Source organism: Danio rerio, chromosome 16, assembly GCF_049306965.1.
Source record: "Danio rerio strain Tuebingen ecotype United States chromosome 16, GRCz12tu, whole genome shotgun sequence".
In the NCBI taxonomy this organism is placed as follows: Eukaryota; Metazoa; Chordata; class Actinopteri; order Cypriniformes; family Danionidae; genus Danio; species Danio rerio.
Window position 1 is genome coordinate 42,951,760 of NC_133191.1, and position 19,976 is coordinate 42,971,735.

At 38.7% G+C, this 19,976-nt stretch overlaps 2 protein-coding genes and 1 long non-coding RNA gene across 4 annotated transcripts in view; 1 reads left to right on the forward strand and 2 right to left on the reverse strand.

Annotated features, from left to right (window-relative positions):
- rspo2 (R-spondin 2) overlaps positions 1–7,205 on the reverse strand; it is a 99,353-nt gene extending 92,148 nt beyond the window's left edge. The window contains exon 1 of one of the 2 annotated variants that reach the window (XM_073925179.1): positions 6,171–6,277. Coding sequence is in view for 1 of the 2 variants with exons in the window: in NM_001281990.1 (NP_001268919.1) it covers positions 7,103–7,205 (103 nt within the window). In the remaining variant the exon portion in view is untranslated. 2 annotated transcript variants of the gene reach the window in all.
- LOC141378296 (uncharacterized) lies at positions 6,208–14,463 on the forward strand. Its single transcript, XR_012392436.1, has 3 exons — positions 6,208–6,543; positions 7,123–10,565; positions 13,823–14,463. It is a non-coding gene; the product is annotated as an uncharacterized lncRNA (long non-coding RNA).
- The window catches only part of eif3ea (eukaryotic translation initiation factor 3, subunit E, a), a 74,172-nt gene continuing 64,525 nt past the window's right edge, over positions 10,330–19,976 (reverse strand). Inside the window, 3 exon segments of the mRNA NM_200839.1 lie at positions 10,330–10,508; positions 11,252–11,386; positions 14,753–14,855. Of these exon segments, the coding sequence (NP_957133.1) occupies positions 10,470–10,508; positions 11,252–11,386; positions 14,753–14,855 (277 nt within the window). The 3' untranslated portion in view covers positions 10,330–10,469.

Below are 19,976 nucleotides of genomic sequence, written 5' to 3' on the forward strand. Positions count from 1 at the left end.
CAGTCAAGTTTGGTAAAGGAAAAAAATATTTTAAAGTTACATTCAGTTGTAGGACATGCAAGAGATCTGCAGAGTGAATGGTAACATCAACAGCCTGAGGTATCAAGACATTTGTGCTGCCCATAACATTAGAAACCATAAAAGAGGGCAAATTCTTCAGCAGCACAGCGCTCCTCATACCTCAGCCTCCACATCAAACTTCCTGAAGGTCAAGGTGCTCCAGGATTGGCCAGCCCAGTAACCAGAGATGAACATAGAGCATGTCTGGGGTAAGATGAAGGAGGAGGCATTGAAGATGAATACAAAGAATCTTGATGAACGTTTTCTTTGCCATTCCTGATGACTTTATTAATAAGTGGTTTGAGTCATTGCAGAGATGTATGGATGCAGTCCTCCAAGCTTATGGGAGTCATACACAATATTCATTCTTTTTCCACTGCACCATAACTTGATATTCTATATTGTACATTGTTTCTGTTAAGTGACAAGGCTTTAGTCTAAGCAAAGTCAGACCTTACTGTCCTAATTAAATAATTAAAAATCAAGACATGATCGTACTTTATTTTGGTAAAATAAGCATAATCTAGAGGCCTTTGACTTTCTTGTTAGTCTTCTTGTTAGTTTCTTGTTAGAACAAGGTAGTCACTACCTTGTTCACAAGACGCTATAAGTTCAGTCTGATGAAGTTTTGATAAATCAAGTTTAATAAAAATGAGAAAATAGCCATGAAATAGCCAGGAAAGTTTTGAAAATAAAATCACAGTATTCATTGATAAACTGAAACTTAGCCGACAGACAAATGCCAGCTGACAGATGAATATGAAAACTACTTGTTGCAACAAACACAACAGATATATTTATCTCACAGAAGTAAGTGAATTGTATTTCGTGTTGTTACTTGGTTTATCAAAATTTTACGCCTTAATGTTTTTTTTTGGGGGGCAAAACTACTTAAAGTGTGTCAATAATAGAATCTCATGAACAATGAATCGATTAGTCAAGATTAAACAATGAATTCAACAATTAATTAAATATCAGTTTGTTTTTTCACTAAATCCCTATATTGAATACCCAGAGACCTCTTGGAATATGTGGGATATGTCCCATAGAACTATTTTATGATATATTTATTTATTTTAAGAGTTTCTTTTTAGTTAACAATCTCCTCTTACTGCCATTATGGACAAATGCAATTGTTCTCCTTTTGTGCGCAAATGTAAGAAGCCATACAGCACTGAATCAACTCCACTGTGAACAAACATGCATCTACATAATTGACTTATCTTCACGTACAAGCAGGCCCAGCAATTGGAATCTTTTTGGCTCAAGACTTCCTGTCTCATTCACTTCCATTGATTTTTTAAGATGTTAAAAACAGTGTGTTTTACACTGTAAAACTCAATAAGTTAAGGTAACTCAAACCATTTGAGGAAACCGTTTAAGTTCAAAAATGATTCCTAATGAGTACTGTGAACTTAATCTATTTGAGGAAACCAAGCAATTTGAGCACAGTAAAACCCAATGAATAAAGAGAACTCAAACCAACTGAGTACTGTAAAACCCAATGAGTTAAGGAAACTCAAATTGTTTGAGGAAACTGATTGCAACAAACCATTTGAGTTTAAAAAATATATATTTTATATAAGTATTGTGAACTTACTCTATTTAGGTTGAAATAGTAAGGTATTTAACTCATTACCTTCAACACTGAGTTCAAAACTCTTTTCAAATGAGTCGAATTAACTATCAGTAAATTCTGAGTTAATACACTCATTTCATTTGATAAAGTCAGCTGTTGGGTTTTACAGTGTATAGTCATGAACACACTTGTTTGTCGAGCAAGTAGTTTGACCGTTTTTCTGCTGTGTACTATACCTAGTCTGTTCTCTTATAGGCAACCGAATTGAAAGTTCTGAAACGATCACAAAAATGAGAATCACAGAATAAGGTCAACAGATGAATGTAAGTGAGTGACAGAAACAGAGAGGGACATCTCAGTAGATATTTGTTCTCTCAGATCCCCAAAAGATTTAATCCATCTCAGGTGATCAGGTGCTCCCGTTAAACCATCTCTGACTGATCTCCTGAAAAATGCCATCCCTCAGTCTCTCTGGCTCCATGAGCTCAAACGCTTCACCTCTCTCATGCACACTCCGTTCTCAGAGCGATCACACTACAGATCAACGACAGGCTTCTGTGCGACAGCAGAGGGAAACACAACACTGTCAAACCAGCTAGAAAAAGTGATTCCTGGCCAGGGGAAGAACAGGCTGGGTGAAAGAGCTGGCTGTACTTGACGAAATTAAATGAACATCACTTCCATCGAACATCACTTCCATTATGGATTAGAATGAAACGTACATGCCACATTTTCCGAAGGAAGCCTGGCATAATGTTTTTTGTTGAAATAAAGAGACTCTAGAGCGGTCAGTCATCCTGTCACACACTTCATCGGGACCTTAATTGGCATGAACGTCGCAAGAGCCAACATTAACACTTACACCCATAAACCTGGGACCTTGGGCAAACTTGTAGAAAGCTCACTGCTAAACAGTTCTGTCTGTCCTTACACTTTAAAACGTCTTCCCAAACCGATTTTAATGGCCCGTTCGCTGCAAAACAAAGAGGTCTTTTACATCCTTCACCGCACTCAAAGTTTCACCACTCTGACATAAAAGGCACAGGTCTTGTAAAAATGAAAATTGTCATCGTTTAAGGCTCATTTTCACTATGGATGATGATTACGGCTCTGTTTGCACTATTAAGTTGCATTTTGGTCGATCGGATCATATGTAGATGGGATACCATTCCTGTTTACACCTAGTGTTTTAAAGGCGTATTTATGGGTGATTGTGTGTAAAAGCTTTTGCTGATCTTTTAATCTAATGTTACTAAATAACCTCATGATATGTGTTAAAAGGTCACGAAACACCAAAACACATTTTTTTGAGATGTTGACTGTCATATATGTGTCTCACACTGTTAAATCCACTATTAGGACACATATATTTAATGAAAAAGTGAAAATTTGATGTTTTTGCGTTATATACAAAGGATTTGTTTTCGTTTCCCTGCTATGCGAGCGCAGCTGAACTGGACAGAAATATCTTTGTACAGAACATTTTTACCTGAGAGCTTTTTCGCATCTGGAAATGGTGATATCCAAATTTGCCACCCATCTTCCTTTTTAAAAGATGCGGCTCCAGTTTGTGTTGATTGTCCTGTCTCTACAAATTTGGTCAGTGTGGGATCAGTGTTCTTTGTTGATGTTTACTCAGAGGCAGTTAGTACTCTCAGTTTTTAAAAGACATACCTTAGTCAAAAAGATTTAGTTACTAAGTTTACAGTATATTAATATCACTACAATATTATGGGCTGAAAGATCAGCTGTAATGCTGCTCTCTGAGTACAAGCATATAAACACCTTAATCAAACAATTACGGTTGTGTTTTTTTTTTCTATCACTCTTCTCTTCACCCTTTCACCCTTCCTTATTTTATACTCTCATCGAATCACCTTTGTCATGGGGTCATAATGTAAATGAAATGTTCCTAAATGAAAGTGAACTTGCCGGACTGCAATTAAAGTAAAAAAATTCAAAATGAAACTCAAGAAAACTTGCAAAGTGTGCTGACGTGATGACGTTAATCGAACTATGTATGTGCTATAACATATCAAACAGGATCATGAACGGAACATTCAAAAAGCAACTCATATTAACACCTTAACCTATTATTATCTTGTTCAGATTAAGGCAAATAGTTTGATTACTGATGTCCATGTAAATGTAGTCAGTGTTGTGAACCGTACTTTATTTAGGCTTGGGTTGTTATCAAACTGTCTAATCAGTGCTTTTATAATCTTGTATGCATGAAAAAACTTAGACAATGATTTAAGTATCTTCTTTTGTGCCTTTATACATGCTGAATTTCCACAAAACTTCCAGATCACTTTTTAATGAAACATTTATTTGCACAAACCAGGCATAAGAGGACAGATCTCTGTGTGCTTCCAGCAGATTAAGATATGACGGTTCGATAGTGTTAAAATACAGGTGCTTTCCCCCTAATCCATAGCTGAGGAGCTCAGTGATGGGAGCTAAGCCTTTCCTCTCCTCCACTTTCCCATGGATTATGGCGACTGTGTTTCTCTGGAAACAGACTTCTATTAGTTCCATTACTGTGAGCTTAATCGGACCGCTCATCAGAGCTAGCTGATCCCTAACCTTCCGCAGAGCTGAGTTTCACTTGATGGCTTGTGCATGGAGAAAGGCCCGAATGCGCTCTTATTTGCACTAAAAGTCATTGTTTGACGTATTTAGAGCAGTAGCTCAGAGGCTGAAGCATTAACACCCCTCGAGGCTTGTCAAGTCCTGTGTAAGAATTTGCTCTCTGGTCTGCGCTGGTATATGTGAGCCCACAGTTTTTATGTAGTCAGCAGGTGGCATCATTAGCCAGAGAATAAAATTGAAAGTATTACCCCTGGGCCAAGCAATGATATCATAGCAAACCTGTTGGCATCTGTAAAGAACTGAATGGGGGGTACGGAGGTGCAAATTTAATATGGTTCTTGCTGTTGGCATTTGAGGAAGGCTGCGTGGATGTTAAAAGCTGAAATGAATCCAATCGTGATTGAAAAAGTACAGTTTGAGCTTCGATTTAAGTAATGTGTTCCTGCACAGCTTTATAAGAGTATCTGTTGAGAATTGTGGGGTGGTTATGACAAAGCCTTGTAAAACAGTTCAAGAGGATTGACCGTGTCACTGGGGTGATGTGGGATCGCAGAGCGCATGAGCATGCCAGAAAAAGGCTGCACATAAAGCTGCCTCAAGTGCGCCAAGGGCAAGAAAAAAACGTTTTAGTATTTCAGACTCAATTGAATAGTGATACAGCCCTCAATAAGCGTGATAAATATAGGAACGGAGCAAATGTAAAGCTTGGCAGCACATCAAAACGTCACTCTTGGCACTGCTTTTTTTTTTTTACAAACAACTGCCTCGTACGCATACACCTTTCTGTCTGCGGGATCAAACTCCTGTAAATTCACTTCAGTGCGCCTCCAAGGCATCTTTTATAAGTGCGTCACCATTTACACATACAGGATCCCGCTCACCTCCAGATAAACTTCTTCATTCCCCTCAATCCCCCTGAAAACGCTTAACTAGCCTGCCTCTGCCAGCAGGTTTGATCCTATTAAGAAAATTATATCACGTAGTATATGAAATCGCAAATCTTGAAGAAAAACAGTTGGGCTAAAGACTTGTGTGTGCCAGTTCCCTACAGTGTCTGACTGATTATTTGCAGATGGGCAATGCATGAAGCTCTCAGCCAGAGCAGAGGTTTCCCCTGGCATGCCATGCATGTGATTAAATCTATGAATGCCTCCCAATTTACATCCCTGTGGATTTAGGAACGCATATCAGCCATGGTGTCAGCAAGTGTCTTTATTTGGGCTCAAGTTCAACTGAGAGCCATGTAGGCGGTTGTTCTGTCACATGCAGTCAATGACTGATGTTTAAGGGTTTGAGGCTTAGGGGAGGGATGGATAAGTTTGAAATGTTTGACTTCCAGCCCCCCTGTGTCCATATGCATTGGCTAAGCAATGGAAGCCTCATATTTGCTGATGGGTTAAATCCCTGTGGCGCTTAAGTGTGGATTGTTATTCTTGCACCAGTTGTTCAAAGCTTAATCAATGTCTGTCTGTGAGATCAATTAAAAGCGGCTTAGGGCAAAAGGAGGGTCAGGCAATTTGAAAAGGGGGGAAAGGAAAGCTCAACTATTCATCAATTGTCCACCAGACAGTGCCGTGCTGTGCGGTTCTGTTATAAACTCTGTATTAGAGATTTTGCCAGATTCTTAAAGATTATTCATACATAGTGTTTTCACTAATCTCCTACAAATTAATGCCAATCAACTCAGCTCAACATAATGAGATTTGACAACATAAAATAAACGTTTTAATAAAGTGTGAGAGTTATTCAATGGCTTTTTAACATGTCAGTTATTTTCTGGACAAGATATAAGATACAATATCGCACACCGCATTTATTTTACTAAACTTACTAATCGTTTTATCTTAATCGATTTTGAATTAGAACATTTCACATTAAATATATACCTCACATTTTAATGTTTGACACCAGTTTTATAGTTTTAAAGACTGTTACATACCTTTAGTAAAAGTAGTGTCTATTGTTTTATGGAAATCACTCCAACGGCTAACTGTTACTATGGTTACAGCAGGACTTCTCTAGCTTACTTAAACGTTTAAATGTGATGTTTTTATTGTGGGCGGTGTATTTAAACAGCTTGTGCGAAATTTAATGTTAATGAACCAAAATTTCATTTCAAGTTAGGTAAATGTGAGTTTTAAATACATCCTCATTTCAGAAGGCGCGAAATTGACAACAAAATCATCGGCGTCACACGAGGATCCCATTTAAAGACAAAGACGTTTTTTCACGTTTTTGCAACTTTATAATTATCATCTTTGATTTGTCACAGGACTCGCAGTGTCAGGATTTCCGATGCAAACTTTATAACGGTAAAGTTAAGTTATAGCAAATAGTGATTTTTACAAATACACATTTAAAAACCGGTCAGGTAGGCTAACTTATGTAGAAATGTACAACTTTTGATTCAGTCGTCGAACACAAGTTTTAAAACACCTCAACGTTTACGTAAAGGTGAATTGATTCAACGTTTTGGCAACAGTGGATGTCTAAAACTTGGAGAAGTTGACCTGTGATGGGTTGGATAGCCGAAAAGAACACATTAAATTATTCATGAACATCACTGAACCATGAGCTCTAGTACCGACCATCTTATAAAATTGACGATTAGGCTATCTCCAACTTAATAAACTATACTGTAACGTTAAATCTGTGGCGTTCCCATCCCTTCCATCATAAAACCAAAATGACAGAAACTACTGTAAAAGCGTAACTTCAGTTATGCTAATTTTGTGAGAAGCAGCACCAGGTGGGTCATCTGTCCCTCTCATAAGCGCACCGTAAATCAGTGTCCGTACAGAAGCGTCAACTAAAAGACTAATTGGTGAATTAATAAAGCATCTATCAAAGCCACATGTACAGTTCACTCACCTCTTTTGTTTCTTCTCCAGCGGTGGGACTGCTGCGTCTGACAGTGGCTGTAGTCCACACAGTTCAACACAATCAGCGCAAATGAGAACAGGCGAAACTGCATCTGGGCGGCTGTATGAATGTCCCGACTCACGGTAGAAAGCGTCAAAGGTACTCGCCACGAGCCTTCAGGGTCCGTATATGAGCTTTCAATATGTATATTTTTCCACAGAGGAACGGGGAGTTGAGGAGTCCGGACTCGGCTGTCTCACACATTAGAAGGGTAGAGAAAACACCATTTCTCGCCACCGGTTAATGTCATTTTAGAGAGCGAAACGCGCTTTTATAACGTCCAAAAGTGTCTGTGAAAAGTGAAACAGCTTTAAACTTAAGGTTATTTGACCAACAAGCACAGCTTAATGGATGTACGTGTTTGCGAGTGAACTATTTCATTCAAGAGAACTTCGAATCTCCAAGAGCGCACGGGACGCGATGGATGCCCTCAAACGAGACGCGCGGAGCAAAGAAATATACCTGCGCGAGTCCACTCCAAAAAAGAGAAACTTAGCCTATACATCAAGTTCCTTCCGAATGCCAAAGTAGACTTGGAACATCCAGCATCCCTCTCGCAGGAAAAAGTTTAGTCCTTTCGTCTCCTAGACAGAGTCAGAAAACACATGGACGCATCAGTCTGCAAATACTCTAGAATAAAGCCTTGAGGTGCATTGAGGATGTGTGTGTAACTGTGGCATATGCTGCAGTGCTCGGCTGGTGATGGAGTATCACTCTACTGGTGCTGATGCTATATAGGCACTGCTGTCACGTGGAGTCTCCAAGATCTTTTCGGAGCACTTTCAGAAGCCCCTCGGTCAGAGAGAGGGCTGCTCCCCCCTCCTTATTTAACTTTTAGAAGATGACAAATGGAATTTCTCCCACTGTATCTATACCTCACATATGAGCTTCCCCAGGGTCCTAGTGCATTGGATTGATTTAATAATACATTTTTAATGAGTACATTGTTTAAATGTGACTTTCTGATCCAAAGGATAAACTGAAATATTTATCTTAATAAAAAAAATAATAAATCATAATGTAATTTATACAACAACCTCCAGTTCAATTTCTTCCTTCAGTTGGAAGAAACAAACATAGTCTAAGCTGGTTTTGCTAGTTCTCAGTGATTATTTTACGTTGGAGGACCAGCTTGGCCAGGCTTTGGGAATTGTTTAAATCTGCTAAAACCAAACCGATAGTTTATTTGTTTTATCAACAAAAATGAACTGAGAATTAAAAATACCATATGTAGAGAAGTAAAAATCATATTTTATATGACCCACTGGTGTAATGATGTGAAACTGCTTATTGGCATTTAGAAAATCAAAATCTAAGAGTGCCAACTATTTGATATATTATCATAAAAAAACAACACATTTCTAGTTTCAAGATTATTTCAATACGAGATTCTAAAATTATCATTTAAAAAAAAAATCTTTAGACCATTTAAAATGGAAAAAGGATTACTGCTAAGGCAATTCTCCTTAAGAAGCTTCTTTGCCAAAATGGACATTAATTGCTTTGAAATCCAAGAAATGTTTTACCCAGCTTGACCACTAGGTGTGGCACTTAATCTTTTATTTATATATCATTTTTACCCATGTTCTCAATCTCAATATATCTACATCTCAAAATGTGTTCTCACTCTTGATATTTTGGCTTTAATTAGTTGGAAATCTTCCAAGTTAGTCAGGGTGTGCAGCACCCGATTCAGGTACTGATGTATACCAAGCAGGTGTTATGCAACAGCCTAGGTATGGTCCATCTGTCCAAATATAAACATTTGATATATTTCACACGGACCTTACGTTAGGATCCTCAGAAGTGCGAGAGAGAGAGAGGAAAAAAAAACATTTGTCATTTCTAAGTGATGACACTCTCTCCTCCAGACCCCTTTGATGTTCAGATCAAAGTGAAATTCTCACAAAGTCGATGTTAATTATATGACAGCTATTTGTCTCTATCAGAACACCACAAAAGAGTTTCATTTCTCATTACAAACATCTTACTGAAGACATTTATTCACCTGCCTTCATTACTAAAGACGTATCAGGTTGCTTTCCTCCCTAGACCACCTTTCGGTCTTTACTTAAGCGCACTGCCTAAATATAAAAATCACCTGAAGTGATTCCCCAAAGCTTCTCCATTTGGGAAAGACTCCATAATGATCTCATATTACAGAAAAGCCTGCTCTAAATATAGGCCTCCTCTTGTAAAAATGCATTTGCAAGTTGGAAAACAAGGATTTATTAGGGAACATACGTTGTATATTTTAATTACGCGGCCTGTTTTTGAACAAATGTCTAACGTTTTTCAAGTAGGGAATGAACAATGCGAAAAAGGGAAAGATTATGTAGCCCTCTTAACCAAAACCTACGTTGACCTTTTCGTTTGGGTGTTTGTTTATTTATTTTAAGTGAAGTGACAGACGTTGTGGTGGACAACCTTCTCAGCCACACGTCTGCTGTTGGTCTGGATGTCTTACTAAAACAACATCTGAGACAGCACTCCTAAGGTGAATGTGATAATTAAGGGCTAGGAGGGTTTTATTTTCGTAATGTGTCATGGCACAGGACCGGTAAACCAATCACTTTAGCCCACCCCCCCTTCTTCCTCCCCGCCCGCTCGCTTGCTCGCTGGGAAAGTAAAGGTGACGTCAGTTGTTTTAGATGTCTGGCTGGGAGCCCGAGCGCTGTGGCAGCTATAAGCCCCCTCTTCACTCGTCCAGAGAGACAGGGCCCATAAACATGTCAGCTGATAGAGAGGCCAAAGCAGACATTAAGACACGCTTCAAATCCAAGCCTGTAGCGTCTGCGAGTGCTTGTGATGGAAATAGAAAACGTATAGACTGTAGGTGTCACAAGTGGAAAATGGAATGAGATGAGAAAGGTGGAGAGGCATTATGTTGATTGTCTATCGCATCAGACATGCCCGTCTGTGAAAACAAAAAAGTCAGGACGATCACCTTTCCTTGCCCTCTTCGCCGCAGCGGACCGTAAATGCAGCAGACTAAACACTCATTCATCATTACGGCGCACGCATGTGCCGCGGCACAAAACCCCCCGATCCCACTCGGTGACTCAGAGGACATTAAAACTTCATCTATTACACAAAAGATCACAACCACTTAACCCTCAACCGCCATTCGTAATGTCCAGGAATAAAACGCAAGCATGAGGTGAACTTTTTTTTTACATTTTTATTTAATACCAGATGCATTGAACCCAAAAATAAGGCCGTTTTCTCATTTCTTCTTCAAGGGAGTCGAGACGGAGAACAGGATGTTCGGCCGCAGTATGGGAATGCTGGAAGCGTACGGTCTGCAAAGATCCACTCAATAAAAGCCGGCATCCTGAGCCGCCCAGTTTGGAGTCTGAATAGAGAGGGAGAGAGAGAGCCAAAAGGTGTCACGACCCAAAACAAACGCAAGGTGAGGTTATTAGAAAATCATTGAACATGAGAGACTATCAACTGCAAAACCGCAGTCTCTTTGCAAGTACACGTCGTTCACGTTCGCACCTTTCCGTAGGGGAAGAGAAAATGCTAAATTAAATTGCGTCTGGCCAAACACATCAAAATACAGGACTGTGTGTTATGGCCTTTGCCATTGTGGTGTTTGTGTGAGTGAGTCATTTAAAATGACGTGCTTTGAGGGATAGAGACATTTCAAGGCCGCTATTTTGAAGCGTTCTATTTGAAACGAAGCGAACGTACATCGCAGGCCAATCAGTGCACAGGGTCAAGATCAAACAGACACAGACTGGACCCCAAGCAAAACATCTGCGGTGACTCCTAAACGCATGGAACGCCATGGAGCGTGTGTGTGTGATTGTGTGCGAGCGTTATTTACTCTGCCGCACTGAGTCATGGGACTCAGACCCTCTTCTTTATAGCTGTGCTGTGCTACCTTGTCATTAAGCCTTTGAAGAAAAACGGCATGATGAAAGCACTTGCTCTGTTAAACTTGCTCTTACTGGTTTACACCGTTTAAAGACAGTTCTGGGCTGATTGCCGCTCGACATTCTTCTGGACAGATCATTTGTGTGTGTAAACTACAGGGCTCGAGACAAACAGAGATGAGATCAGATTAAAGAAGAGATGCTCTGGTGCTTTGACCTCATTCCGGTTTGCGTTGCTCTGCTTCTTCTCGATGTTCATGGCCAGCATTTGGCTTCGGAAAGAAAGGCTCTTGGTTTTCTCGATCACCTGCTGATATGGTGATATGGCGTTGTTGCCCATCACCACGTGACCCTGTCGAAGGAAAGAGGAGAGGAAAAGAGCATCAGAGCTAAACTCGCGGAATGGCAGCTTTTTTCTGTTCCCACAGACACACAGACCAGTATTCACAACCTCCACACGGCCAGCTTAAACCACACAGATGATTATTCCAATTCATTCCAGTCCAGACCTGAAGTCTGGTTACTTTGTAATTTGTACAAAAATAAAATAAAAATAAAAATAAATAATAATAATAATAATGACTAATTCATCACCTAAGAATTTTAAGGTTCTATTTGTGTAAGATAGTGAGCTTCAAAGTTTTTGTATTCCTTATAGCAAACAATATGTGTGTAACAGTTTTCTTTTGTACATTAACATGACAGAGACCCTAAATGTACTCAATGTAAATGACCAAAATTCTCTTACATTTGCAAATTGGAGTAAAAAAACCTCGGTAAATGCAGATAAAACTTTAATTCTGAAAAGTCATTTTTCACTTGGAATTATACGGCTCTATTTGGCAGATCATTCAATGAAGCATTACTTTAAGAAATACAGTAAAAAAATATATATATAAATTGGTGTTGTAACATTATGTTGATGCTTGAGAAAGTTTGCTTTCTATAACATTTATTTCATGTTTTAGGATGATTTTTCTTGTTCAAATTAAGCATACAAGACTGTGCTAAATATTTTATCCAGTGCAAATGTTAATTTTATCTAATTAATATGTTAATATTTATTACATTTTATGATTTATATGATTTATTGAATTATATTCACTGAATTATATGTCCCATTCATTAAATCAAGTATTTGCCCTTTAAGGCTTAATATTAAATTTTAAGATTTTAAAAGAAAACAGACTATGAGCAAATGAGTTTAATAAACACTGAAAACTGTTTCACTGCCTACAAATACATAAAATGAAACTATTTCAAATTTAATATAGACATTTTTAAATATTCTTTTTCAATATTGTAAAGTATAACATTTCATCTCATTGTCAAAAACTGCTTCTAAATCATCACATTTACACACGTCTCAATTTTGTGTGGTGCAGGATTATTTAGCAGAGTCATTTTGTGTGATTTCGCGTCTTTCTCGCTGTCAATGGAGCAATCGGGCAAAATGAAAAAGAAAACTGATCCTGGTTGGTCCTCGTGCGTGGATTAAAAATACTTAGAGTTTTTATTTTATTTTATTTTTTTTTTAAGTAAAACGTCTTAATGTAAATCACTTATAAAAAAATAATAATAATAATTCCATAAAGTAAATAAGTTGTCATTTAATAAGAATATGTGAATAACTTGATTTTGACAAAAATGTCAGATAGAACCTTAAAATTCTAAGATGACAAAATGTTTGAGAATATTAAATAAAAGACATCCAGTAGTAATACAATAATAATTTATTACAATACATAAACATATTACACTGTTATGAAAGATTTAAATTGAATACTTTCTGTTCAGAACTTAATATTCTTCCAAAAATATTGTTTTTAAAAATATATTAAGCAGATCTAAGGTGTTTATAATTAATAACAGAATACCTTTGAGCACATTAGAATGATTTATGTAAAAACATTGAAAAATCCAGATTTACTAGCAGAGGAATAAATTACAATTTAAATTAGAATATATTCAATATATTCAGATAGAAATCATTAACTAACATTTACATTTTTGACCAAACACAGTCTTGGTTAGCATAAGAGACTTTAATTAAAATGCTTTAAGTTGTGAGAGATAATAACTATGTGCCATTTTGAACGACCTTTTCTTCCAAAGAATGAACTGAAAACACTTTTCCACATGTATTTATATTATTCAATAAAAAAGTGGTTGAGCTCAAGCGCATTAAATGGGCAGCATCTTGATGAGGCCGGGGCATTGCAGATACAAGAGAGGTTTTGATTGGTCATAATTTGATGAGAAACTGAAGGTATGAGGTGACATGAATACATATAACTGTTGATCTATTTAGGTGGAAGTGCCAAACTACAAGCTTTACACGTTTATATCTTCTAAAAGCTACTTTTGTCACTGTTTTGGTGCGCACTAGAGCTTACAGATATCCTAAAAACAAACCATAAATGTTTACATTAGATGTCGTCTACGCTATTGTTGTCTATTGGAAGGAATGCATCAGAGCCTCAATTTTAGTACAGGGGAGAGCTCCTTTGAAATGAATGTGGGACCATAGTGCAGTGGAAGACTGGCCATACAGAGCCAGAGATATATACACGTCTATGATCGAGAGTTTTCACGGTAATCAGTGTGCAATTTTTTTTTTTATAATTACGAAAACTATAATTTTTCATCCCTTTTCTACATCAATGGATAAGTGACCGCATGAGCATTGCCGACAAAGACCACGTGCTTGTGTGCATGTAAATGTATTTTTCTCTCTCTCTGTTAAATTTCATCTAATCTCTCCTGCTTTCACTTCTAATTCTAACAGATGGAGTGATTCGTTTGTGAATGAATCTGCATTATGAATGACTCGTTCACTTAGCTGACAATACAAGTTTCTGGCACCGCAGCATCTTGTTTTCAAATTTCATTTACATTTTTTGCTTATTTTATTCAACAAAACTACTACTACTACAAGTTGGTGCTACTTTGCCTTATGATGAGTGCAATATGTGACTGTATTATCATCAATAATGTTACTTGTTGAGCACAAATGTTTGTAACATACAAAAACGTAAAAAACTAAATCTTACCTATGAAATGTTCTGCCTTTGTGCTTCGTTTTCTTTGTTTGCTCGTTACTAAACCTGTGCACATCGCTAAAGTCCAGCATTTTCACATCTGGCATACTGTCTTGACTAGTGCAGATGAATGATTTGTCCTGGAAGCACTGTACAAATGTGGCGGTGCTATTGACGTATACTCAGGGTTCGTATGTCATATCTACTGTGTATAGATCTATAAAAACAAACATCTAAAACATTTATTTTATTTTCATGGGACCTTTAATTGAGTTTTTATACACTTCATGAACTATTGCAATGCCTAAGGTGGGCAAACAATTGACATATTAATGAAAACAGAATGTTCCACACATAGGATTTCTTTATAATAAACTTAATTTTGACCAAAAAGTACGTCTCCACATTACGAATGACCCTCCTTCAGAACTATAATGACAGTATTCCTCTAACCCTCGAGAAAGGATATGGTGAGAAAGCAGGCACTGGGCAGAATTACTGACGTAATTGATTGCCTCTCCTTTATGTATTAAAGCAGAACATTATCCCTGCACAAAAGAGCCTGAATTTGATTTTCCTACTAATTAAAGGACACTAACGCAGCATCTATCAATTGGCCGCTACTTGAGGAGGGAGGCAGGGAAACAAGAGCGAAATAAAATATGAGAGACTCTCACCAGTTTGGAGTCGATTTTGGCATCCAGCCTGGCATTACGAATGAGGTTGACGATCCATCTTTCTGCCTCCTCAGGAGTCATATTCAGCTTATCGGCCAGCATACTGCGAGGCAAACACAGTCCATTAGGACAAACTTAGGTAAAAGGAGAACATTATATACTCTGATGGCATTACGTTAAAATTGTGAGGTATATAACAAGCTTGCGGTGGCTGTGTGTGTGTGTGTGTGCAGGTTTAAAGTGCTGATCGAAAGTGCTGGATGATAATGGGTTTACTGTCATACCTCAGCATTTAGACGTCTGTTCAAGAGTGACAAATGCCTTGCATTATGTAATCAAGTCTGTGATTCTAATCGCACTAAGAAACCCATAAAAACGGGGTAGAATTACATCACCGTGCCGTCGTGAGTTTGAGGTCAAGGTAGTGATGAAACAAACTTTAGGACAGGAATAAAACACTCACTGCATGAGTTTTACTGTTTTTTAAAAGCATTTTAAAGGACACGATGCACAATTCCATGTAAAAAATAAAATAAAAAATAGCATCTTTCTCACATGGTCTGCATCCTATCGAAAATGCTGAGCTTAAACACACCAAAAGAACTTAAGGTCAGTATTAACTAGTACGCGCATTGTGCCTGCATGCTAGGAATTAACCATCTATATCAAAAGGTAATAATGGGCAATGTTACATCCTAAATCGGGACTGCAAATGCAGTAACCAAGGTAGTGCACTGTGACCACTTTAAGTATCAAAGACACTGATTCTTTATTCATTCTTAGAAGCTCATGAAGTTATAATAATAAAAATATGAATTCCTTACATTTAAATAGTGTTTTTTTTTTTCTGGACAATCAAAGTGTTTTACACATTTTTTTGGGGGGGGATCTCCTCATCCACCACCAGTATGCAGCATCCACCTGGATGATGTGATGGCAGCCATATTGCAGCAGACAGCACTCCACACACCAGCTGATTGGTGGAGAGGAGAGCCAATTATGATATAGGGAGGGTTAGGAGGCCATGATGGACAGAGACCAGTGGGCAAATTTGGCCAGGATGCTGGGGTTAACCTATACTCTTTTTTAAAAGACATCCTGGCATTTTTAATGACCAAAGAAAGCCAGGACCTCATTTTAACACCTTATTCAAAAGACTGTGCTCAGTGAGCAGTACAGAGTCCGCATCACATATACTGGGGCGTTAGGACCCATAAAGAGCGCAGGTTAGGTTGCTCTCTGCTGGTCTTAACACCACCCTTGGCAGCAACCTAGCTTTCTTAAGTGGTCTTCTATCTAGGTACTGACCAGGCGCAGACCTGCTTAGTTTCAGTGGGCGACCATGTGAGAGTTGCAGAGAGCTAGTTGCCGGCAAAATTTTATGAAAAATTGCTGAGGTAAGATGACAAAGTTATAACCATCGTACTTTGCAGACTTTCATCAATTTCACTTTTATTGTTGTCGCTCAAATACCAGACTATGGCACTAGAAAAACAGTTGTGGGTTCAATTCTTGGGCAAAGCAGGAATTGATAACATGTCAAGCTTCAATGGTGTAACAGCATTTGCTTTATGCATAAATGTAAAGTTAATGCATTGACTCCTTCCTTAAAAAAACATTCAATAAGGGTAAACTATCACAGATGGCCCCAATACCATTCACCAGCGAATGTGAAAGCTAGAAAAGCTAAGCGGACATTGGCCAACTGCTGACCACTGGCTTTGTGTGTCACAGCCCTAAGAGAAGCTGTCCATAAATAAAGCCAGGTGTCTCCTCTACTTATGTGTCATTGAGGGAAGGTGGCAGCAGGGGCTCTTAAGAGTTCTTTGATCCAAAATCGTGCTACAACGGCTGGCTTTTTTTTCTTCTAAGCTTGTTGCTTGTATAAAAAAAAAGCAGCCTTGTCCCAATCTGTTCTTTAAGTAAAGCCAACAGGCCAGGTTTCCAAACAATGAATATGCTTTCACAGTGAAAGGTTAACTCAATCACCCACCGTGGCAGCAGCATGGGTTTGGAGACAGGCAGAGATGACAGCTTATATCATTTCACTCCCAGTGAAACCCTCAGAAAATGATGCGTGACAGGCTGGATTGGTCATAAAGCTCATTATTTAAGAGCTAACCGCCAACGAATGTGCCGGTTGTCACATCACGAGTTCCAAGCTGGTGATGGTTAACACATGTCCAACATCAAGCGGTGACACTCGCTACGAGAAAAAGGAATGCCTGTTGACTCCAGGGGTTAAAGCAGGGACATGAAATCCAAGCTCTTCAGCAGCCCCTGAGCAGTCCGTGAAGCATGCGGCACACTGATGAACAATTACAGCCGAAAAGGAACAGGAAACCAATTAAGACACTGGGAGATTTAGATAGCGGTACATCCATTATGATCCTGCAGACCTAGAGGTCTAGACGATGTCTGAAATGAAGCAGACAGCTTGTGAGCCTTTACAGTAAAATCAATGGAAATACCAAACAGTTCACTCCCAGCCAAATCACTGGTTTTAGGCGAGAATCAAATGATAAATAAACAGTTAAAACATACTGTGCTGGTTTACTCAAGTGGGGATAGAAGCAGTGGATATTTTTCCACTGATTTGATTAAAGAGGGAACACATGTCAGTCAAGCCAGTCAAAAGATTGACTCAAAACAAATAAGATCAAATGTCCTCTTAGGGGAACTGACCCTCCAGACAAGCTAAACCAGAGACCAAGGTCAACCACGGCCTTGGTGCAATGAAATGGGCCACACATACTCAGACACTAATCTAATTTTATTCAGAAATTCAACTTTACAACAACAAAGGGGAAAAGCCAGTATTTACACGTGCTTGCCACTAATATGAATGAAAGTCTGAACTCAAACCAAAAATATACAAAAGCTGAAAGAAGTAATTACGCTAAAGAAAGAGGTTGGCTGAACAAGCCACTCAAGCGTAAGTGCCTGACATGGCGGTTTACGCCAAGCTGCTTGACTCCCCTTGCTGCAGTCTCATTTTACACGGGCTTAAACCTGGTCCCTCTGGGGTTGGGGGTGGAGGGTAAGGATCGTTTTCACTTCGACCCTTTACATGTACCGGCTACTTGCAGTTGATTTATCCAATTCAGATTTTAGGCCATTGGGATTGGGGTAACCGGTCTCACTCCAAGAGCCTTAGATTGTTAATTCATACAGTTTTGACCGGCTCTACAGTAGTTGAATTTGAATGAATTCACTGTTAAACATTTCCATATGAAGGCACAAAGAGATGCACATCATTTGAAGTCTCTGGAAGTGACCCCTGCTTCATAGCCTGGGGTAAAACTAATTCCCCTCATCCCACTAAAACAACCTCTCTCCTCACTAAAGATAATGTTGGTAGTTAAATCATGAATAAATCAACTGTAAAGTGGATTATTGTGGATTGTAAGAGATCACAGTGATTTACAGATGACAAGATTGGAAACATCCATCCAGCTTAAAACTAAAATTGTCATCAGATGCAGACAGACTATTCCAATCAAGGCCAATGAATGCAAAATTCAGAATTTATGTCTCTGAGGACATGAGGCTTTTGCATTTGCATGTCTCTTAAGTGCATGTCATAAAATCAGATTTCAAATACAGTCTTCTTACAGACATTTTTATATATAAAGCCATTTGTAGTTGTGGTCTTTTTTTGGTCTACGCTGAGAGCAAAAACAGGAACACAAAAACCCTGCCATTCAAGGCCAACAACTGTAAACAAAAAACCGGCATTCATTTCATAAGGCTTCTGCGTATTGTACCAATATAACCTCAAAAGAGACGCAATAATGCCTTCTAGGTTACACCTTTGAGCCATTAACCTGAACAGATAAACAGCAATCACAATTCAGTTTCCTAGTCCAGCATTACCTTTGTCGCCTTTGACAAGAAAATGGATTCAATTGCAACGAGACTGCCAAAAGAGCCAGGACTCCAAATCAATTCCAGACTATCTGCAACTGGAGATTTGGACAGAGCCTGATCACATTCCATGTTTCAACCTTGACTCCAGCCCTTCTCAGTTTTATACAGCTCAGAAAACGCGAGCGAGCAATTAGTCCATACAATGAAGCATGGAACTGTGTGAGAACTTGAAGAAAGCTGGTTTTTGATTGTCTAGAGTCAGCTATGTGATTAACAGAGAAACGATTTTGAAGGGCTATGAATATGTTTGCACTGAAAAAAAAAAAAAAAAAAACTTTATGAAATGTGGTATATAATATTGTGTTAGAGTGCATTTGCGAACATGCAACCTTTTGCAATTTACAGGATGTCATAAATCCCCCAAGGTAGATGCAACCTGTTAACAGATCCCCAGTTTGTAGTCAAGTGCTTTTTGCTTGGCGCACAGAGGCCACAGCAGGAAAAAAGAATGCAGGACAGATGCTCAAAGACTACTAGTTATGAAAGCTCATTAAACAGGCAGGAGGGCAACGCGGCCTCTCAGCTCTGCACTCCGTCACTGGAAGGCTAATAGGAACCAGGCAGAGGGAAACCAGTGACACCCGCCCAAACCTCCCTTTTCCATACAGACTACTTCTTTTCCACCAATGGAAAATCTTGAGGACTGAAACCATTGCGTGTCTTCTCTGGAAACCTACGATGCCATGTAAATACCATAAAAAGAGCAATAAAAAAAAAGTGCAACGAGAGTGAAGTGGTAATAAAACACCTGCCGCATTCAGTCCAACATAGACTGGAGAGTCTATGAGGAGTTCAGAAGATGCATCTTGTCAGTGGTAATTGATCCATGTTGTTCAATTAACACAAATATCCTATCTATTCACTTTAATCTGTTTAATTGCTACAATATTTATTGTTAATTGCACCAAGTAAATAAGCGCAGACCTTACAATCTTCAAGTCTGCGTGAATTAGGGGTTTCACTGACTAGTCGACTTTAATGCTTTGCTGTCGATTAATTGCGCTGAACAGATCACGTGTTTTCTAACCTGAACTACATGGCAGCTTTACACACCAAGTTGGTTCACTTAATGAAACTACCCTCAGACTATTTAAAGTAGTTTTTAAAATTTTTTTTTTTCTTAAGTCAGTGTCAAAGATTTACGTGAGCTTTAAATCAACAGATGCCAATTAGATAGCCCCATGCAAATGCCCTAGAGCAGGGGTGTCCACACTCGGTCCTGGAGGGCCAGTGTCCGAGAGAGTTTAGCTCCAACCCTAATAAAACACACCTGAACCAGCTAACCAAGCTCTTA